Source organism: Etheostoma cragini, chromosome 3, assembly GCF_013103735.1.
Source record: "Etheostoma cragini isolate CJK2018 chromosome 3, CSU_Ecrag_1.0, whole genome shotgun sequence".
NCBI lineage: Eukaryota > Metazoa > Chordata > Actinopteri > Perciformes > Percidae > Etheostoma > Etheostoma cragini.
The window spans coordinates 26041010-26064674 of NC_048409.1; the positions used below are offsets into that span (position 1 = coordinate 26041010).

Consider the following 23665-nt stretch of genomic DNA (forward strand, 5'->3'; position numbering starts at 1 on the left):
ATCCGGCTAGCACGTGCATTTGTTTTTGAAGCGAGTGAAGGAAAGACACAATTCATTTTTATTACTCTACAGCTGTTAACACGATGCATAGTAATGAGGTAATGTATCTACTGGTGGCTATGTTGGATTAATAACTGTAATATGACGATGGTTCATACACCCAGGTTATACCTACAGTAGGTGAGTGTACATCTAATAGATTTGGTTGCCTAGTAATGTTGGAGACTCTTTATTAGGATTAAACCCTTGACATGTGCTATTGTTTTCAAGTTAAACACTCCTTGTAGTTGCTTTAAGGCTCGTAATACATTACACTTCCCAGGCTTGTTCTCAGTGCTTAAACTTCTGTCAGGCCCTATACAGACGTATGATACAGATACTCCTCTGTCAACGGTCAGGCCATCTCCACTCAGTTAGTTCTCAATCTCTTCAGATTGCTTCATGTTGATTTCTTAACACAAGTCTTCAATTTTTTACTCAGATGACACTAGAAGGAATCTGCTTAATGATAAAATGCTATTGCAAATAGGGGTAAACACTCACAATCACGTTGATTTCACAAGCAATTTCTGAATCATTTTGAGAAAGGTTTTTCACCAAATCTGCTAATTTATTACCATGCATGGAAGAGGCAGAGGATGCTTTTCTGTGTTTTGCAATCTGCAATATTTTACAGTATTTTCCAAAATTGTGTGGACTATGTACATGCCTTTCTTTGGTGATGACTTTGATAGTACTTTGGGTTATATTTATTTTAGTTTTTATTCATTTTAAAATTGCTTCAAGCCCACAAGCCCAAAGACAACTTTATACTGTATGGTTTTCTGTCCATGCTCTGCTGACGTTGTGCATCACTTCCAAAGAACGCAAGTTTTGTTTCAATATAAAATGTGTTTGTCTAATGTAAAATGTAAACATTCTGTGCCATTTTCCGATGTAAATGTCTTATCCTGGAATTCATCGCACTCATCATTAGTTTTTAAAGATGCTTTTATCCAAAGCCATTTTGGAATGTAGGGATCCTGTTTTATACAGCAGATTTAGCTTTGGTTTAAACTGCTGCCAACCAGCTGTATGTTTGATCAAGGGACACAAACACAGTTTAATGTCCCTCCACCCGAGCATTAAACCCACGACGTGCCCTTTTGGCCAAGTTCTCAAGCCTCCCACTCTTTTGTGCATAACCAACTGTGGGTAATCCGTCTGTGAGTAATACTATTGTGTTCTTCTGGCCTCCTGTACACAATTAATCATTTTTATGAAGAAGTAAAAGCAAGAATACTTTAAACACCTTAGCATATTCATTATCCTTTACTTATACTAATGCACTGTCACCCTGTGCTTATGGCAAATGGATAGTAATCGGATGTAAAACCCCCAACTTCTCCTCGTCCTTTCCATGGCAGATTTTCTGCATGTGGACCAAATCAGAATTATTCACTAATTGACTATTTACAGGCCTCGAGAAAATCCCTAATGGACTTGATATTAAACCCCCTTAGATATTTAAAGTGTCTTTTTGGAGTGCCTTGCCGAAAAACCAGGCTTTTTCTTTTTTACAAGACGGCCGAGTTAAGCCCATCAGTGTGTCGGAATGGGCCAGCCAAGCCCAGGCGGCTGTTAGATGGGATTATGGGACGACAGTAGGGAAGGGCAGTGCGACGCAGGGGAGAGGGGAATGGCCAGATCTCCATTCAATGACTTCCAGATGGACTGCAGGCCCAGGTTCTCCCACTAGAGATATACACACTCAGCTTGGTTAACTTGTGCTCCATAAGGGGCTTAAAGTTGGCTTCTTTATAATGAGATTGCCTGGGATTTTATGTGGAAAGTTAGATAACACAAATTTCAATATGTCTGCCTGGCCCTTTAATGCACTATTAGTCTTAGACAAAAATATTTTTAACTAACTATTTAACTTACCTTTCCTTTTAATATCAAGAGTACTTCACTTTAAACTTTTGCTGTTGTGTTGAGTACAGCATTTTAGCATTGAAACATTACCAATTATTATTTCATATAAATGAATTGTTAGATATACTGTATCTTAATACCTAAAACAACACTTTGTGTTTTTCACAGATATGGTTGGCCCCAGCAGCAGTCCAGTTCTGCTCTCTTCTCTATATAAAAAGCTGAAGCTTAAACAGGACCAGAAGGAAGAGGTTGCTAATGGTAGTATAGATGTGTATACATTGACATTTCTTTGTGCCATTATTTTTGTTACAGCAAAACTATATTTAGAATATAACATTTGTATGACATATGTAAATCTGTTTACTGTGTCTATTGTTATGTCAGTAATGTTCAAATAAATGGCATCCCAAGACCCTGGGACCCTTAAAATTATTTTGCAAATTTGAACACTACACAGGGTCATTCATGTTATATTATCACAAATTAAAGACAGTCAATAGTCAATTTGGTTATTACGGAATGCTTAATTTAAACATCCATACCCAACCCTTTCTCTTGGAATGTGTTTTTAATGTACTGATATGCAACAGCACATACATTTTAAGAGATAGGTAATTCCACCCCAAATTAATTTATTTTAATTTTTTTTAAAGTAATGAACATGATGTGTAGCCTTTATTACAATTTTTAACCATACCACAATCCTTCTGTCTCCAAAGCATTTTTATTGCCTAAACCTACCCTACCTACCCACACGCCTGTCCTGCACTTTGCACATCCCCCGTCCACCCTGACCATCTCCTGTGTCTTGTGTGTGGCACAGACGTGGCACTTCCTTCACTGGAATAAACAGTGCGAGTGAACATAATCCTGGCGGCAATTATAGTTCCCTCAAACATATAAGTAGTATACGACCAAAAGTTCTAGAACGGGGGATGTTTTATACTATTTACTGCAAATCACATAATTTCTATTACAGCTAACCATTTTGTAAAACATCCAGATGTTTGGATGTGTTCATCATTCCAGGCAGCCATTGCATGTGTTTCTGAATCTGTTTTGTTGATTTTTAACAAAAATGTTGGACACAAAGTAAACTTTCACAAACTGTAATACAGACTTGATGTTCACTACCAGGGATTACCCAACTGAAACAAGTTTCAACAGTCTGCTAATTCAAATTAATGGAAGCCAATCTTAAAAACAACACTGCAAAGCATTCACTTGAAAACGGTCAGCAAAAAGGAAGACTATACATATACACGTTCCAAAAAATACTGGTATGGCCCTTCAAATAAATCACATTAAAGAGTAAAACTATTGACCAAAACTGTACTTTGTCAGCTAAATGAATGTCTGATCACCTTTATCAGGAAAGTTATAGCTCACCTTTTCATGATAGCTAGCTAATGATTTGTTGATTTGAATCGTAGCTTTTTTGTGAAGAGCCTCCCTTTGTGGGAAATGCCTCAACTGCTGAGAAAGAGATCAGCATAACTTATGATCTTATGAGAGGTCTGTGCAAGAGAAAGCAGTGCCCTGATGTACTCACCCGGCTGTCTCTACATTCCTTTTTCACAATTTTTTCTTTACCTTAACTTTTGATTGCAGAGCTGTTCGACATTTACTGATTGTAACTCAATTGGATACTCTATTTCTATTTTTATTTCAGTAATGGAGAAGTTGCCTCAGTAGGAATTCATTGAACTCAGACTTTTGAACCATGGCCTCTGAAAAACAGCAATGTTTGAAGATTCAGTCAAATTAGTCGTCGTCATTGCAGAAGGGCGTCCTGCCCGAAACGTCCGTGTGGCAATAAAATGTATTAATTGGAGTTCGGTCCAAAAAACCCAAATATATCATTATACACATTTAAGATCCAGCACCCGGTCTTCAAAGTCTTTTAGATTTCAATGTGAGGTGAGTGCGTTAAGTCTTATTTTTTTGGCAATTATGTCACAATAGAACATTTTTAGCATTAATACGTTTATTTAGGAGAGGTTGCATTTAAATGCTCAGCTTGGGCAGGTCACTGTTTTTATGACTGCAGATGAGCATAGGTCCTAACAAAGATTTGTTGTTCGAAATGTCATTGAGTCTCAATTCAATGTACCTAGCTAACTTATTTGACTCAATGTCACATTGATATCTGGATGTAATATTCAACAGTATGATTTGTGATTTGTCGAACAGACACTGGTGTAACTGGCCTTCTGGTATTAAAACATTTTGATTAGTGTATTTATTTGGTATAAAATGTACTACCCCTAATACTACCCCTCTTTTGTACTGTATGTTCAAAAGTAAGCAAAGAATAATCTGAGAATCTCGGCATGCAGTTTCTTGTGACATTCTCTTGTACATCAGTAAAAACATACAAATGTCCCATTTGAACAGTTCACACATGATGTATCATTAATGCAACTGATAAAGAACAGACTGAATTTGAAAATGCTATTATATGCAAAGCCTCAAGAACCAAAAATGGGAATTTCATCTTAAATTGAGTGTAATGTAGTTTAGTAGTACAGTGTTGGTTTTGAATTAAATATAGCAAACAATTAGAGGCATGAAAATGTTTATTCATCAGGTGTGCAAAAATGTCAATAAATTCAAAAATGTTATACAGAACTTAACATGAAATAAAGGGGCAATGCACAAATGTATTAGTGATCACCATCAGATCTTAAAGATAGTGTCTCCTAGCAATGCAAGTTCAAACTCTACTGTATGTGATGCTACCAAGAGCCTTTTCTTTCAGCTTTCCTGCCTGCATAGGCTGTTTTGCATTTGCAGTCTTCCAAGGATTTTTTCCCAAGTAAATCATTTTGGAGTGGGATTTATGTGCAGCTCTCTTTTCCAGTACTCACCATGGCTTAATGATAGTTATTTAAGTCCGCATCTGGTTGCTGTCCCGTTTCACTAGAATATTGTTTGGAGTCATGAGTTTGGAACCTAACTTTGACGAAAAAACACATGGCTTTCTCTTACACTCACATGTTTTCCTCAGATTAGTGCTAGTAACACGCAACTAGCATACAAATGTTATAAGTATTTGAAGAAGACCTATAAACTAACAAGTCTCACAAAGGATGTTTTTGGTGCACCTTTCACTTTATTTAATTACTGTACATCATGGGAAGAGACTCCATACATAGCTAGCTAATTTAATGTATTTGTGCATACGATTCTAAGTCTATGCACAATGAACTTTTCTGTCTGTTATAATATCATATGATCAATCTCACTTTGCAGTGGACTCAGTGCACTTTTACCCTTCATGTAAAGGTGGAGCAAATCTCATTTTGGCACATATGAATAATTATGATTTAAAGGAGCTTGGCTATGATAAGGTTTTCAATCTGTGATCCCTTTTGGACATCAACCCCGGCCTACTTCTCAGAGCTGGCGGTATTGTATATTGTTCTTAATGTCAACCAATGTCATGAAAAGACCCAAACCACAAATCCTCTATCCTCTTATCCTTTATATCCATGAGCAACACTGTTGCACAAGTTTACGTGTTCCTAAAAAAACATAAACACAGCCACTGTAATTTATTTTAAGTAACTTAAGATAAACCGTCCTGCTGCTGGACGTACTCACCAGCCCACCAAATGTATATTCTAGTCAATCAACTTGCATAGAAATTATGTGAATGCAGAAAATATACAGCGTTGATATTTGGCGTTGAGGCTTTGATCTCATTACCCCTTCTATCAAGCACTGCATAGCAGAGAGTGGAAAACAACAATAGACTCAGAATCTACAGGTGGATGCTGGGGCGGAGGTGGAGCTTTTGAAAGGCTATATGAACAGCAGTTGTAGCAAGTGATATCTTTCAGGTGAGCCATGAGGCAGCAGGCAAGCAACGAAAGATGAGCAGAGCACTGACAACTTAAGTACACTGACATGTTTAGGAGGGTGAGTTGGATATAGATGCAGTGAAAGGAGTATGTGATGTGAGTGACTTACATGAATCAGCAGCTGAAAGAAGTCCTCATCAAATTATATTTATGTTTACCAAAAACTACAGTTGTCAACTGTTTTAGGATTCTGCAGAGAGCTTTTTGACCAGTTTTTAAAGATTTACATCTTCACCCCAATGGGCTTGGTGATGAGTGATTCTCGCTGCCTTGTCGACAATAACAAAAATATAGAATATTTAGCCTTAGTTATGCTCTACAAGAACTGATAAAACCCTCAGTGCTCAGTTTTCCCTGGAAGACCATCATGCACACCTATTGCACATATCTAGGCCTCTAATTTTCTTTAAGGGCAAGAGTTGCAGCTCCATCTGATTTGTTGGTTTGTAAGTGCTGATCATACCTGCACTTTGTATTTGAGTGTTGACCACCCTATCTGATCACAGACTAGTACACATGCTACACATCTGCATAAGTAAAATGGTCAGCCACAGTTCACCATATACAGTGTTGCATGTAGTGCTTCAGTACCAATTCTGGGATGTTAATGGATTTGGAGTGCAATTTGGCAGTGATTATGGCTGTAGTTCATTATCACGGCTTCTCATCAGCAGCCCACGGTGTGTTTTTTTAATAACTTTGATTCATTTCAGAATTGTACATTAGACAAAACTATTTTTTTCAGGGGTACACGTTAGCTGTCAGTCCATTGAGTCCCTGCACTACTCAGCTCCACTTGGTAGTGATAGGATGGATCCCGTATGGAGATAGTGCCTTGTGTTGGATAGGTTGAGAAATCTCGATGAGGCCGGAGCGGTGACCCTGGCTTCTTGTGATACAGAGGCGGATGGCCTGACCTATCTCTGGATCCCGGAACAGCTGGAGAGCAGGATGAAGAGGAGGATGAAGAAGGTATGACGGGCAGTCCTCGCTGCACCGTAGCTGAGTTGTAGACCCCCAAGTCAGCCTGTGGTCGTGGCGCCATGGAGGATGTGGGGTGCGGTACAACCGGTGTGACTGTGGCAGCATTAGCGAAGTGAGCAGTGAAGGGCTGGTACGGGACACCCTCCACGCTATAGCGAGAGTAGGGCTGCATCGTAGCCCACATGTTGCAATTTATTGAAGAGGCATTGGTCAAATCATCTGTGTCCCCTGCCCCAGATCCAGACTCTGTTTCCATACTACCATACATACAAGCTTCTCTAGAGGTGAGTGCCTCAGTGCAGTACGGATGAGAGAGTAAGGGCGACTCATAAGAGGTAGCTGGACGAAAGTAATGCTCCTCTGAGACCGCAGATGATGTCTCCAGATATGGCCGCTTACATCCAAGCTCTAGATGTCGGCCATTATCTGCAGAGAGAGTTAACAGCATATATTTTTTTAAATTAGGGAGTACATAATGTGCACATCTGATTATGTACAATGGCTAAAAGAACAATGGCTAAGAACATACCTCTGTATTTGAAGCAATGGTACAGAAGGCTGGGATCTCTGCTTTGAGGAAAGTGGTTCGAGATATGGTCTTGGGGGTCTGAGTGAGACGTAGGAACCCCAGACTCATACTGATAAGAGGACAGGACTTGAGGGTGCCCTGTGAGAACTCCTGCTCCGAGCTTGCCTGCTAGGTGACTATGCGAGGAGATGAGCCTCTGGCGAACCATGTTCTTAGAAATCACTGGATATTCTTTCCTATACATTAGAAGTATCAACAGAAGAGAAAATGAATCAATCTGCAATGCCTGCAATTCTACTGAAAACAGTCTTTCAAGGATTCAAGGTATTTTTTTTCTTCATATCCATGCACAAAAAAGCTCCTGAAGAGCTGATGTTTACGAGAGACTTCCAGTATGCTAAATGGTCTGACAGGATCCGTTTTACTTTGCTAGTTCCTTTTTGTGTAAACATACCCATTTAGTCTTGAAACGCGCAGATCTCCTTCTTCACTACCCCGGAATCCTTTGGCAAATGGATTGTTTTCTATCTTTAGCTGAGTGATCTAGGAAAATAATGTTTAATTTAAGATCTCATTTTTCAAACCATAGGTAAAATAAAAGGAACACCGACAAATTCCAAGCTAAGGTTCTTGGGTTGCACCCCTACGCACACTTTAATAGTTGAATTTCATCAATCTACACCTACACCCTAAATATTCTCAAACTTAGTTAAACATGATTCACCTTCAGAAAAATGAGTTTGTGTATTGCCCTTTCATCTATAAAATTAAGAGTGGGCACCAATAAATTGTACTTTTGTATTTGTAAAATTAGTAATATTGGATAAACTTTATCTTAATAACTGTATTATATTTTGTTGAGACTTACTGTACCTTGTGGTTTTGGTAAGAGGTTACAGAGATGAAGGCTGTCTCATGAAAGAAATGAGTACAATAGGCAGTGTTCTTGGATCCAAAGGCGTTGTTTTCATCGGCTTTGACTATGTGTAGTCTGGGCTGGTACTTGTGCATAGAGTTCAGGATGATCTAGAAAGTAGAAGATATGGTTACACATTTCATTTTTAACTTCTTGTACAGTCGCATTGGTCTATGAACAGCTTAGTAGCTGTAGGTGTGGTTGACATTTGTGTTTCGCCATTAGTTTGCAAAGAAAATGACAATGTTTGATGTATAATAATTGGCTTAAAGGGTTAATAAACACTAAATTACATAATTATTGACAAACAATAGGTTGGGGCACGCCACATGATATTATTATTCCTCTCTCCAGAGTATCCAGTGACAATTGTTACCATTCAGCAGCGTTGTTCATTCACTACAGGGAATTAGATTACAACTGGTGATTCAATGAACATTGAGACTGAGTTAATGATTTGGGACATAATTAAAAAGCTTGTGATAATGATGTCACTTCACAACATCTAAATACAAACTCTCACAGACTGTAACTAACAATTTAATGCGTAAAACAAATATAATAAGCCTCACAGCTCTCAAAGAAACCATATACTCATCTAGGTAAATTTACACTACCTTTTACCCTCGGCACATTTAACTGTGTGAACTACGTGTACCATAGAATCTCACTGGGACAACCCTGGGGGAATTTCATTGGCAGCTGAATCACTTCCAGTGAACTATTTTGGAATTGGGACATGCAAGAACATTTCCGACTCCCTGACCACCCATCTGACACACCTAAAATCATGCCATACGATCAAACTATTTGTATGAGTGCGTTTATGCCTTTCTTCCATATTGTTAAGTAGTTGGCTTGATAGAATGATTTATCTATTTTAACGCTGTAAGCTAACATGAATATCATGGCATACCATGCCTGTTACCATCCATTCTCTGCTGAATTTCTGATTGTAATTGAGACTTTCAAGTGCAAAGTTTGAGTGGATTGGATTAGATGCATTTTTCTTCTCCATAACCCTTGATCTTGAATCTAAATGTGTTGTATTAGTATAGCAGGTAGCATGTGCTGAGCATGCTTTGTGTTTCGTGTGTTTGGGTGGCTACAGGTCGGCTCACTAGCATCAGTCTGCTCACCGCAGCCGAGTGCTGTGCCCAGCGATGCGTTAGCAACAGTAGAGCAGGGTCATCACTAGTCCAGATTTGTCAGTGCTGATGAACATCAAGCTTTGAACTTTGGTTCCCCTCCTCCATTTGCCAGACACTCTCACAAGGAGCCTTCTCCTCCAGGGGGCTCTCAAAGAGAGGCAAAGGTTGAACGGGGCATGGGGAGCTAGGCTCAGGTTGAACACCAAATGGCCCCTTGCTCACATGCTCCTGTTGCTGAGGCAGGCTGGAGAGACACCGATAAGCTATTGGCTGCTTCACCAGAGGCTCTGTGTTGACCTTTGCTTGCTCTGCTGTCTGGCAGCTGTTTAAAATGATACTGGAGACTCTTGGGGGACTGTCTGAATGTAGTGATCAGGCTTCCCTGATCACTACATTCAGACCAGAGTCTCCAGTAAAGAGCTAAGTAAGGTATTGGCTTTCATCTTTCCTAACATGAAGGCATGAAGATTGAGGCATGATTATTTGCTTTATCTGATATGTGCTTGCGATGAGTTTTTGAAGGACAAAAAGTATTATTTTAATAACCATAGCATATAATCACTCAACCTAATCGCCAGATAAGATCCTAAACTAAAAAGGGTCCTGCATTATTACCTACAGTACATTAATGATGTGGCACTCATTTGTAGAGTTTTAGGACCTTCACTATTTCACGTTATATTGCTGCAGATGATGATTCTGCAAAACCTGGATCACGTCCAGTGAATACCTTTTAAGATGTTCCCTTTTGTAAATGGAAACTACTGTGTGATAAAGGAAAGATTGTAAAATAAGCAAATTAAAATAATTGGCAAATAAACTACAGTTAAGATAGCTTGGGTTATGCAACTAAAACTGGCTAGGGAAAGATTGTACTAATGGTTAATAAAAAGGGGACTATCAATTTAAGGTCTATGATGGGATGCAAATTCCAGTTTACACATCTTTCTTTTATGTGGCAGTTACTTTCCACATTGCCACATAAAACCCTTCCTGCATTGGTACTGACTGTTGGGCATAAATCATGAATGGTACCACTCCATCACTAGTGATTGGAAGCAATCAGCTCCGTTTAAGTGGAGAGTCCTCTGAATATCTCATGGCTAACAGTGGCAAATCCTAGGTCACTAAATTATGTTTGGTATTAGTAGTAGTTTGCTAGTCTGATGTTGAGCAGGTCCATTGTCGATACAGGATGGTGGTGGGTGAGGGATTTGGTGCAATATAGAGATGAATGCCTGTCAAGGATTTGAAGGAACTAGGGAATAGAAGTCTCTAGTCCTGTAGAACGATGATTCCACAGCTTGATAACCTAGTACTCTACAACGAGACTAGACTGTAGACCAGAGGTTTTCAAACATGCACATGGAGTCAACCCAGGACATAGACCTGCATCATCTCAGGAATTCCCAGTGTGGGAAAATGTAATTGTTTATTTATACTGAACTCTACAATGGTCTGCTCGCTACCATAAAGGACAGTTCTACTGAAGAAGAAGAAGAGTGAGAAGTACAGTGGAATTAGTCATTTTTACACCTCCAACAATGTGCATAATTGATACTGAATGGGGGTTCTTTTGCAGCCCTACTAGACACCTCCTGGTCTGGGCGTCATCTAGGCTCGGCCTGGCCTCAAACTTTCTCTGTCCTCATTACTCGCCCTTATCACTAGCCAGGCACTCAACTCAATCTGACAGCAGGCCCCACCACTGATCTGAGAGGTTATGAACCTAATGAGCCCGCCCATTGATGGGATAGCTTCAGACAAGCTATCCCAGAGTCCCCCTGGGGAGCCCTGCCACAGTCATACCCTTCACCTCCCTCTACAGCCTCTGCCTTCTCAGATTTATTAATCATACCTTTCAGAAATCTGAAAAAACTCAACCTTTTGCATTGGATCATATCACCAATTTTTCACATCAGCTTTTTTTTTTTCATTAGCAATTATTATACTTCTTTAGGAAAATTCAGCAGTATATTGGATCGTGTGAGGTGTATTCCAGTCAGGCAGAGTTAAAATAAATAAATTGCCTTGGGAGTAACTGTTTTACACACAGTTACGCGCCTCTAGCTGTACAATCTAAAGGTATTTCACCTGTAGAACCCTGTTTACTGCATAATGTATTGATTTTGTTTGTAGCTGTATTTTGTAACTGTATGGTATAGGGCAGATCATTAACATTTAATTTATCCTTTGCACCCTCAAAAAGAGAGAAATGTTTCTGGACCTGAACTGTTGGATGGATTACAATGCAATTTAGTGCAGACTCTTTGTAAACTGTTCCCCTGACTTTTCATCTAGCACCTTGGTCAGGTCAAAATTGCAATTTGTCCAACACTTTGCTTTATCTATGTCACAGTTTGGTTTTCTTTACAATGAACTACTAGCATAGCTGTAGCCTCTTATGAGAGTCAACTGGACTTATGGAATTGACTCAGATGCGTCAGATAGCTCAATTGTACACAACCTTAGTCCACTAGGACAAGCTACATGAGTCAGAACTTTTATTAAATCCACATATTAACCATATTATCTGAATTATATTAGATTTCTATGTTACCATTAAAGGCACTTAAATTGGTGAGTAAAATGTTTTTGTTGTGGGAATCTAGCTACAAAAAAGGCAACTGGAGGCAATTTGAAGACATTTCCAACTTGTGCAAAAAAAATGAGGTCTGCCATGAAATCTGTGTTTAACACTTTATTAACAAGTAAGTTTAAAATCCCCTACATAACCGAGTGTTTAAACTGAAAGGTTTAAAACAAGCTTGCACATAGAAGAAATCAATAGTCAACAAAACAGGACCCCAACAATGCAGACCATTCCACACACACAACTAATCCCCTTAACTAACCTCTGTGATTGCTATAATTAGCGCACATCATTAACTATTGGAATAATAGCAAAATCCAAAATTCTATATATTTTGTAAAAACATTAACCCTTTCTTTAAATAGGTTTTGAGTTGTAGAAAGTACTAATATTCTCTGCAGGTACTCACATGCCCAAAAGGGTCCAGGTGATTGTTTGTTAGCTTGAGCTTCTGAAATGACACCAGTTGCCTCATCCAGTGAGCTCCTGTGGCGGGGGAATCAGGGTGCACATAGAGTCTGCCTGGCATTGCTGGCTCGGCCTTGCCAGCCACCATCCTAAAAACAGATTGAGAGACATGCAGAAGAAAACTGATAATGATAGAGATAAACTTAATGTTGCCTCTTGCGGTCTTCAAGAGCTAATGCCATCCAACATTTAGATAATATGCCTTGGTTAATCTAACGTAACTCACTAAAAATGTCTGTTCCCATCTCCATGTTAACCTAGTCTCCTTTAACCTTAATGAGAGGTGTAAAACACTACTGCTCTCAACCCTCACAGTATTAAATCCCTTAGTCTGGAAGTAGGTGGCCTCTGCTAAAACATCATTAGTAATTATGCTTCTCCAAGGTGTCGCTGAGGAACACCAGAACCTGCCAACTGCAGGGCCACGACACAAGATCAGAAACAAATGGCTGTAAAAACAAACAAAAGAAAAACGTATTTTGTATTCTTTTCAGCTTTTCCTGGCAAAACTTTTATAAGTGGCAATGCCAATTCTAATGTCATATTGATGGATGAGGACTGCAATGCCATTGCCTCCAGATACAGGGTCCACTGGAAAATACTGAGTTCAGTCCAGCAGCTTTTTCTCTTTCTAGTATTTTATTTAATACTGTGCTTCTTTGGTGAATAGAGGGTGATCATGGTTATCTGAGGAATAAAATGCCTTTATTTTGTTATTACGGAAGGGAGGACCCAAATGCAGAGATGGCAGGCAGGCAGGAGAGCACTTGACCAGACGTTATTACACAAGAAAAGAAAGTCCAAACCACAATGGGAACACCAGAAAAACAAAGTAACAGTACAAAACTAACCTTGGGGAAGAGTCCTAAATGCAAAGCAAAATGATAGGAACAGGTGAACAAACACACACACAGTAACTCAGAAATCTATCTGACAAGAGACAACGGGAGCACAGACACTGGGTACTGAGATGGCAGGTGACACAAGGGCTGGGAAACAGGTAGAAGACATCAGGTAATCAATAGCAGGAAAACACAGGAAGTAAAACTAAAGACAAGACAGCACAGAAAACCAGACTATGACAATAAAACAAGACAGAAACTAAAACACAAGACCGGGGAGGAAACTAGGACACAAGCTCAAGGAAACAAGACAGAACCAAAATACCAAATAAGGAGGAACAAAATACCCAAACCATAACATATCTACCCAATATAGGCATAACCAGATCAGCAAGTACAGGTAATGACTCTCAGTCCCTCTATCTTATGGAGAGTAGAAGGGAGCAGAACTTTGGTGTTATGGTTTGGCCCTTTGTAGTCAACAGTTTGATTACAAACTAAGGGCCAGGGCCTCATTAAAGGGCCCCGAAAGCATTTGCAGTTGGGTCCCTATTGTGCAATATAACCTAAAATAATGAAGGTCCTAAAACTCTACAAATGAGTGCCACATCATTAATGTACTGTAGATAATAATGCAGGACCCTTTTTAGCTGATATTTTAATATGATATTGTTTAGTGTTAAATATACCATATCAAATTTACCATATTGCTTACAAAATTGACACACAAGCTAAGTGTTTTAGTTGCCTAACCCTGATAATACCTTGACAATAGTTTTTAACCATTAGTAGAAACTATCCCTAATGTTAACCATTCAGTAGTTGCCATGCGCAAGGTTGTAAAAAGCAAGAATTCTGAAAATTGTTGCATTGGAGACACAAAAAATATAATGTTTCTAATCCAGGGTTTTGCAGACTTGTCGAGGTATTATGCTAGTCTTTAGTCCTCTCACTGAAGCAAAACGATGCAACTTTTACAGAACTTTTACAGGACAATGGCACATTGAATTCCTCTTATTTTCCCAAATTCCTCTTGTCAGATACTTAAAGACATCATCATGAGGCAGCCTGACTGAGAGTGAGTCCAATGGGACTAGACCCAGGACAAATCTTCTGTGAAGTCACAGTTTGTTTTCTGCTTGTTTCTTGGAAAGTTCAGTTGTGACATGCTAAGACAAAGTTTATAGAAGTAAAGAAGACTCATAAAGTCAGTAGACTTCGTAATGTCAGTTACACACCAATAGCTAACATCAGCCGAGTGCCTAGTCATACCAGACCACGGAGCAACCTTATGGCTTTGCAAATGCAAACTTACCACTTGTTATCACAGAACTTGTAGCGATGGTCATCAGCTGGGACAATGTCGATAAGTAGGATGTATTTGGTTTTGGGGTTCATCCCAGTCACTTTAACCTTGTAGCTGGGAAACATCCTCCTGTTAAAGAATGTAAATAAAAGGTACTGTATAATAAATGTGGCTGTCACATGAAGGCAAAGCAACACTTGATTAAACAATTGAGTATTAAATAGGATGAATTAGCTTAAGCACCAACAGAATTTCTTATTCTCAAACAGATATCAGTGTGATTATAACCTTCACAAAGGATTTGATCTGAACTTGTAAACATGATTATCAGTTTTTTATAGAAGACATCTTTTCACATGCAACCAACAGGGACCAACAAAAACCTGCTTTAACAAAGGTCTGTACTTTGCACTGTGCAATGATCATCTTCTTAAGAAAGGATCCGGTGGGCTGTTAAAACAGTTGTGTGTGGAGGATAAGTGTGGTATTGTCACGGATAGTGCAGATGAAGATCAGATTAGCTCCCTGACTCTAGGTCAGTGATGTTCTTAAGGGATTGGGATAAGAAAGGACCCACAGATATTGTGGGACTGAGAGACAAGTAGGGTGAGAAGCTGCCTTGCCTTAGAAACCTGAAATCACCTTGACCTGAACGTAAAGTTCATGAAACCTACTTCTACACAGATATCCCCTCTATGGACATTATGGAAGAAAACCCACTTGTCAAACCTTTCAGGGTCATTTCCTTGATGTTGTCCTAACTTTCAAAATCTCACATTGTCTGTCCTGGTAAAAATGTTGTAAGCTGCAGGCATTTATTTGGGAGCAGACTGAAATCCTCTCATACTTGTGATACCAGGAAGCCATAAAAGGTATGGGAACATGCTCTATCTTTCATCTTTGAAATGTCTCCAGACTAAAAGACAGAATATGTTAATATAGCACTCAAAGCTATAAAACACATGAAGGGAGCTACCTTTCCTGACCTCTTCTAGGAAACTAAAAACTTTGTCATCCCATCTGCGCCAAAGGAAAATTTGCAAAGGGCTCTGCGCCCCTTATAAAGCTCTAAGTGGTTTTTAATGGCACCCGAGATCGGACAACAGTTTAGATAGCCGACTCGTCATTGCTCAAGAGGCTGCGGTCAAAAAGGCCTGCAGTTTATCTGTGGGTGCTGCCCATGGCAACGTGTTCAAACATTGGAGGACACTCTTGTGAAAGCCTTGGATGCTTTCTGGGAAAATGCAGCCTCAAAACCCCTGTCTACATACTTGTTGTTCTGATTGGTGCAAATGCCCTTTTTCAAAGGCTTATAGTGCCTGACACCATCTGATCATGTTACTGTAAATACTCCCTCACGTAAGACAGAGAGTAGGAGGGGGATTGAGGGCAGGTAATTCAAATCTCTCTCCCAGGCTTCAAATCCAATCAGTAGGACAGCTCAGTCCCGGTATCATCCTCACTGAAAGAAGAGTTAATCTTAGAGGAACATTCAAAACAGACCTCTTCTCATCTCTGTCTCCACTCACACCATATAGACAGAGCAGATGGAGGCTTATGTCAACACATGTGGCCCTCGGATTTGTGTAATATGGCCATACTAACTACCTAGTAAGGGCTTTGCTGCTGCTTCCTCTTCAGCTGTGAAAATTAGTCTGTCCATTCTGACAAATGAACTGGAAGCACTGCAATCTTATTCAAAAATGAATACTGAATCAGAATCTGTCTTGGTTCTGTAGAGAATTACACATGCTCTTACATAGATCTAAGGATGCTTCTAACAAACTAGGTTGTGTGACATAAGGCAAAAGTGGTTTTATGCAATAAATTGCACCGCGCCTACTTTACATCTCCGCACACTGGGCCAATTGCAGAGTACAGGGTTGTGGGATTATTTTTTGGGAAGTTACAAAAAAACACAGTTTTCCAGTTCCAGTACTGGAATGGGGGTTCCAGACACTGTTAGGCAATCTAAAAAGCTCTTTGTTTGAAGCACTGAGGCCTTTAAAAATCCACCTAACCCAGTGTATTAAATGTGTTAACATCTCAGCTGATGTGTGATCTGTGTTGGAACCTTTACATCTTAACCCGTTATTGTTGAATGCATTGTCTATTCTGTTGCTGCCAGATGTGGAGGAACAAGGACAGTGATTTTTGGATGAAAAATAGTAGAAGTGACAGTTTAAAAAAAGAACATCCATAACATTGCTTCCTTCTAAGTTATTCAAATGCAGACCACCTAGCCTAATCCCAAACTGTGTTGTAAAATGAATGTGGTTTCATTCATTTGTGGTACCTCCACTGCCTCACAGGATAAAAACAAAGCATCCAGCCTCAACCATTGCAGCGTATGGTTGAGAAATATTAGATCTGATAGAAATGTCTTAATTATTTGACATTTTGCTATTCCGTTCATACTGAGACGGCTATCCCTTTAATATCAATGGTTTTATTACTTGGAATTTGGATTAACGTAATAATTGATTTCTCAGTTGAATAGTACAACACATTGTATGTAGATATTGGAATATAACATAAATGATGATTTTATCTGTAATGACCAACCTCATTGTTGTAGCGTATTTGTAGCTGTACTCAGGCAAAATGGCTTTCATTGTAGTCCTGTCATTGAGCTGTCTGTCTATGATCTTATATACAAGTGATGAAACATACTTAATCTTGGTGTTTAATATCTGCTACTTCTATAAACAAACCATAGCTATTGCAACTCTAGACAACTGATTTTCAAAGAAAGACAACATGAAGGCATACATACACATACGGTGGTGTGACTAAGTGAGTGAGTTTAAGAGGAGCATGAGAAATGGACGTTGGAGATTGTGTGTATGATATCAGTGTCAGGGTGTGTGCAAGTGTGTGTCTGTGCCCAGCCAGCTGTTTCTCTTAACAATCCCATATGTTTAGGCCCTCCAGTGATCCATTCCCTCTCTGGGAATCTCCAGTACCACGGCAAGATCAAAAGGAGTGTTGGGGGGGGGGGGATGATGAAGCGCTACAACCTAGCAGACCCGGCCTATTGTGGGCGCCGGATTCCTCTTATCAACCCCGGCGCTGCTCTTTTGACGGGCTGTGTACAAAGAGGGAGAGTGAGGGAAGAGCTGCACAGGGTGCTTTGGAGAGGGAGGATTACGCCTGGACAATGACACTCACAATAACAAGTCTAATAGTCTCAGCTAGGTGCTGCATGGGAGTGGACTGAGCAAGTTACATCTCAGAGTGTTGGGAAAATGTGGGATCCCCTGCATGACGGCCTGGCTGCTCTGCATCTGTACCTCCTCTCCTGCCACCTCTGCAATGACACTCTTCTGTGGCCCCAAACCCTTTATTTAAACGAGGACACCCGTTTCTTCAGATTCCTTTTTGATGGCAATCCGTTTCACAAATACATTGAGAGAGCACATGGACAAAGTTCAGCAGCATTTTAACCGCTTTTAGACACAGCTAAAAATAATATAATCCTGAAGTGTTCGCAGTTTAATCTCACAGTCAATTTATCATGTGATGTTTAAAATGATACATATAACACTTAACATTTTGACATGGCTTTGAACAGGCTTTCTGCTCACTTCAACCTCAACACCATGGACATCAACACGACCACACGCTGACGTATTGGAAACTGCTTTATTGTGTTTTCACTGTTTCCCCTTTGACCTTTCACTTCCACATAGTCACTCATCCTCTTCTACTGTATCATACGATACACTGAAGACTCCTTAAAAAATCTTAAGATATACCCTTTTGTTTTTAATTTTTGTGTTTTTTTATTGTGTTAATTAGTCCATCTGAAAATTGACAGAAAACGGGGAAGAGAGAGAGTGGATGACATGTACTACAGACATTGCATGCTCTAACAGGTGAGCTACAGAGTACCTCATTCTTCTTCTTTTACATTCTGGGACCTACTCTAATTTTAATAAGACACTGAATGTAACACAGTTATTCCTAGCCTAAATTATAAAACTCCAGAAGTATTGACATGATAGGAAAGAGGATACAGTTCTGACACACAAAACAATTTCTTCAGATTTTACTCCAATCTTTGCTTTTTCTTGTAAAATACTAGATAGGATTACTTCTAGAGGCCTCTAAAAGATATTCAGGAAAAACAGGGAAAAAACCTCTGGTTGAACTGCGTAGAACTCAAAGAAAACAAAATCCAGCCTATTGTAAAGGGGTAGCAAATGGACATTGCTTTGTTTAAAAGCAAGCAAAGTAATAAATTAAAAATAAAAGATTTAGATTTCCCCAAGAAAAGTCCTTATGTTTTTATCAAAGAAGTTAGTTGTGCCATCTCCAATTCACTTCCTACATTACTATCCAAATATACAAATGAGAATCTATTTATTATTTATTACATTTACGCTGTTAGATCATTATTTCAATTTGTTTGTTCCACGTTAAGTATATGTATTAGAAAAGCAGCACATTGATCAACACACTCACCCCACTGCATTCTAGGAGTTGAGATGGCCTAGGCTAACAGTAAATGGATACCTTTTCATAAAAAAAGATGAATAAATAATCATTCAGTTGTGGATTTCTCGTTCTGATATTATTGTGCAGAGTCTCTGAAGAGACACTGCAGTTCCAAGCTGGACTACAAAGCCTATAGAAGGCCTATCATAAAACAAAGACCTCTTTAAAAGGATGGATCGCTCTGCTTCTTTACAAATACAAAGTCTCTACACTGCATTGATCTGGAGGTGAGGAATATCACATGAAACGTTTAGTTTGCTGTTGTATAAGACATTGTCAGCCGCGGGGGGGCTTTAGCCATAAAATGCACAATTGGTTTGTCCATCAGCCAGAGTTGAGTAAAATGTTATCATAACCAATGGGAATGATGGACAGAACTACAGAAATAAGCCCCCAGTGCAATTTGCTCTCTTTGCTCTACTGATTGTTGGCTTTGAGCTGCAGCTTGTCATTGGCACCTACTGTACCGGAGTTTCCCTGTCCATGTATATGGGGAGAACTAGCATAACGCTGTTATTCATTTAACCGGTCAAGGCCTTACTACGGTTACTGCTGTGCTTCTAAATGCCCTAAGTGGGTTGTTGCAGCTACTTACAAAACATTTTAATATGAATAACACCTGTTTGCAGTTTTTCAAAAATGCTGACGAAGAAGAATGACTATGATTACTATATTGGTGGGATAATGCCACTTACAGGTCGTAAAAAATCTAATTTTAAGCCAAGTGCAAACAGACACACACACAAAAAAATGTTGTTGCTAAAAAGGAAATTCAGTCTGAGAAATGTTTTATGCCAAATTGTGCTTGTTCATTCAGCACTTAGTTGGTGTGGCGTTCCCCAGGGCTAAGTTCTTGGGACAATGCAGTTTCTATAAAAATGTAAATTGTAAATAAGCTAGATTTTTTTTAATTTACTTTGGTCCAATAATGAGTATTGAGTAGAAGTTTAAAAAAAAAAAAATGTGCTCTCTAAATAGACAAACAATGATTTCCTATTCAACATCTTAAAATTCATTTTAAGATTTTAGCCATGATTGTGGCATCTCTTAGTTGGTCAACCACTTTGGTCCAGACTGAAATATCTCAGCTACTCAACTGCTGGATGGATTGCCATGAGCTTTTGTAAATCATGGACACCAGAGGACATTTTTGACTTTTAATAAAATGTCTCTACAACTGCTGGATTGATTGCCATGCAGTTTGGTGCTGACATTCATGTTACAGTAGACAATACATTTTAATCACTTTGGCAATCCTTTAACTTTCCATCTATCCCCATCAGTTGGTCCAAATTTTAATTTGTCCAATTAATACTTTGGTTGACCAAACACTAACAAAACTAAGAACATTCTCATCACCCTTTGTTGTACTTTGTGTTTAGTTTAGCAATTTACTAAAATTGCACTTATAGAATGCTCTGCTGAAATGTCAGATTTAAAACAATCTTAAACTACATTTCACTTGGCCACTATAACATACAGATAACCATGGACCAAATGTGCTCTGCCATGATAACATGGTGAGTAGCTCTACATGCACTATTCATAACCTACTTGAATAATTCCGTCTGGTGTTGATATCATTTAGTTTTAGTACATTTTCAGAGCTGTTGCTTCTGAAGGGTGTAGCCAGTTTTTGTGTGACCTTTAGCATGTCTGCTGCAGACTGACAGTAGGTAAACCCAGACAGGTTTCCCAGCACAGCTGCACAGCTAAACTACTAAACCACTGCACAGCTCTTCAAAGGGCTTTAAGGATTCAGGGTCCACTTTATCAGCTGGACAAGGGAAAGCCCATCTCTTACGGTTATGCAGCATTAAGGAAAAAATGTGGTGACCTTTTACATTTTTTTACTGAAAAAAAAACATCCCATGAGGAATGAGAGGCGGAGGTCGATTTGAGAGTCTACTCATTCTCTGGTTAATGTCCAAAGGCCTCACTATCTAATCCTCAGGTCGCATTAAATCCAACAAGCCAAGCAGTCATTTGTGTTTTCAATTATGTAGTCACTGCTGCAGGAACTTTCTGTCTCTTCCTAAAGACAAATATATAACTGCTATATGTTACAGTGTATACTATTAGCTGTCTAAACAGATGGTCACAGAAAGGTACGATTCTCTTTTTAGATAATGAATCCATCACTTGAATATCACTTTCTCTACAATTTTACAATAATACTCTTTAATTTTATTTCCTTACTCCACTACATTTGTCTGACTAGTTACTTTACATATTCAGATTTTACATAAAAAACTTATGATCATCTTTGGAAATGATACATTATTTATATTAAACTACCCAACCTTACATGCAGTACTTAAAACTACAACAGTGACATGATTTTTACATTTTAATATATCAACAATAAAAAAGAAAAAGGAAAACAGGACTTTTACTTGTAACAATATTTGTATAGTGTGCTATTGTAACTCACGTAAAAGATAGGAATACTTTTTCCAGCAATGATTATTAAGGTCATTTCTAATAATGGATCTTATAGATGAGCTATGCTAACATAAAGCACACATACAGATACATTTCCAAAATAATAGAATTACATGCAAAACATTATTGTATATATTTTTTAGATTAGAACATGTTTAAATTAAGAATACAAGCTTTGTGATCTATTCTTAACCTAAAACTAACTAATGATTTCCCCTTTTTTGGGTCTAGACTGTACCGGGAATGATGGTGTGTTCGCTGCTTTACTAACCTGCCTGCTTTAGTGATGATCATCTCTGTGCCGGCCTCATGGAACTTCTTCCACAACTCCCTTTCATGAAGAACAACCTTAATGTTCTCAATGTTCTGAAAGAGAGCGGAAATCACTGTTAAGCTCTCTCTCTCTCTCTCTCTCTCTCTAACACACACACACACACACACACACACACACACACACTCCACGACATAATAGCAATAGGGTATCAAGAAAAACACCATGCCGTTTAAAGTATTTTCATATAACTGCACTACAGAGCAATGTATAAATCATCTTTGGTATACATGAATGTCAAATTTAAAATCTTCTTAAAGTATTCTATGTATTTTGACACCTTACGAAGATTCATCAAAAAGAGCTAAGTTTGGGTACTGTACTGTAAACCATTAAGTGTAAACAGATTTATTCAGTGTTGCTTTCTCCTGAACCTCGCTCTAGACATGTTTTGATTTATATTTTATTTACAAATCCCCAAAAACTTGTAATTACATTTTAATTAAGGTCTAACTATCTAGAGAAATTATCCCTTGTCTACAAACTGAAGCCAAAAGAGGCAACTGTGTGTTTTTGCCATGTGGACTAAAGGGTCTCCATGCGTACCTGGTCGGGCTCACTGGAACTGGGAATGGTGGGAGCTGTGGACAGGCCCAGTCGTGACTGGTCTGGAAGGAGATCAGTCCCCCCGCCGGCCTGGACCCGGCTCATGCATTCATCCGTCACAACTGAAAGTTTCTCCTGCAGCATCTCTGCAGGATCAGAAAAAATATTAAGCTGTCAGAGTGATCAGTGAGTAGCTGTGAAAGCAGCAGTGTTGCATGGCGTGGCATGTGACACCTTTCAGATATAATGGAGACTCTCCAATGCCAATGCTACATGGTGTGAATCTAATACTAACAGTAATCGTAGCAAGCAACAATTGGTCACTGCTGTCAAAGACCAAACAACACTCTACTCAAAAAGCAACATTACAAAATTTAATTTCAGACATTTTTTTTACTATTTTAATCACATATAACCTAAGACATTGGTAAACTAATTTCAAACACTGAAACAATTTGTAAAACACATCTTAGCCCAAATTTGAGGAATTTCAAAAAGCGAACATCAACGTTTCCGCTTTAATGCCAAATTATCTTTTTACACATTGCTCTAGAAAGCTAATTTTGACATGATATGAAACATATCACGATATGAAAACATATGGGGATCAGTTATCAGTTATTCCTTAAAAAGATCAATTTAACAAGATATGTGAAAAATGCCCTTAGACCTCAGAGGGTTAAATTCAAATCTTAGTATATATATTTATATATTAAAAATCTTCAGTATTTCCTATAGAAGCTTCATGTAAGTGCTCACCAGACTATGTTGTTGAACTGCATTTTTTTAATGAACGTGAGGATCTGTCACCAGGAGTGTGAGCGGGTACTATTAACTCTGGATTGCTCAATTTTTGACTGTGAATACAAACAAAATTATGAACTATGTAAATATGTAACAATGTAACAACCTTTCCCTTAAAAGCATTGTACAGCAGTGGTAAGATGTTGACTTGCCTGTGAGAAAGTATAGATAGATAGATAGAAATTTCTTTGTATTATTTTTAATTTTTATTTTATTTTAGGTAACTGACATAATTTTATGAGGGGCCGTTAGGGACTTTATTCAGAATTACCTCTCACAAACACATGTGAAATGCTCTTACATACACTACTGAAACACTCTCACATAAACAAGTAGAGGATAATTCCCTCACACACACTACTGAAACGCTCTCACACACACTACTGAAACGCTCTTATATAAACTACTGAAACGCTCTCACATACACTACTGATACGCTCTCATATACACTACTGAAACGCTCTCAC

General features: G+C 38.7%; 2 protein-coding genes across 5 annotated transcripts in view; one reads left to right on the top strand and one right to left on the bottom strand.

The window, feature by feature from the left end:
• Window positions 1–2248, top strand: part of brip1 (BRCA1 interacting protein C-terminal helicase 1) — a 79832-nt gene extending 77584 nt beyond the window's left edge. For all 3 annotated transcript variants that reach the window (XM_034867299.1, XM_034867301.1, XM_034867300.1), the window contains exon 26: window positions 2083–2248. In XM_034867299.1, the coding sequence (XP_034723190.1) occupies window positions 2083–2139 (57 nt within the window). In that variant the 3' untranslated portion in view covers window positions 2140–2248. The remainder of the gene's footprint in view (window positions 1–2082) is intronic.
• A 1834-nt stretch (window positions 2249–4082) lies between these two features.
• The window catches only part of tbx4 (T-box transcription factor 4), a 26866-nt gene continuing 7283 nt past the window's right edge, over window positions 4083–23665 (bottom strand). For both annotated transcript variants that reach the window (XM_034867894.1, XM_034867893.1), the window contains exons 2-9: window positions 22395–22540; window positions 21789–21883; window positions 14582–14701; window positions 12366–12513; window positions 8170–8322; window positions 7751–7839; window positions 7297–7532; window positions 4083–7193 (exon numbers count right to left, since the gene is read on the bottom strand). In XM_034867894.1, coding sequence (XP_034723785.1) covers window positions 6538–7193; window positions 7297–7532; window positions 7751–7839; window positions 8170–8322; window positions 12366–12513; window positions 14582–14701; window positions 21789–21883; window positions 22395–22538 — 1641 coding nt within the window. In that variant the 5' untranslated portion in view covers window positions 22539–22540 and the 3' untranslated portion in view covers window positions 4083–6537. The remainder of the gene's footprint in view (window positions 7194–7296; window positions 7533–7750; window positions 7840–8169; window positions 8323–12365; window positions 12514–14581; window positions 14702–21788; window positions 21884–22394; window positions 22541–23665) is intronic.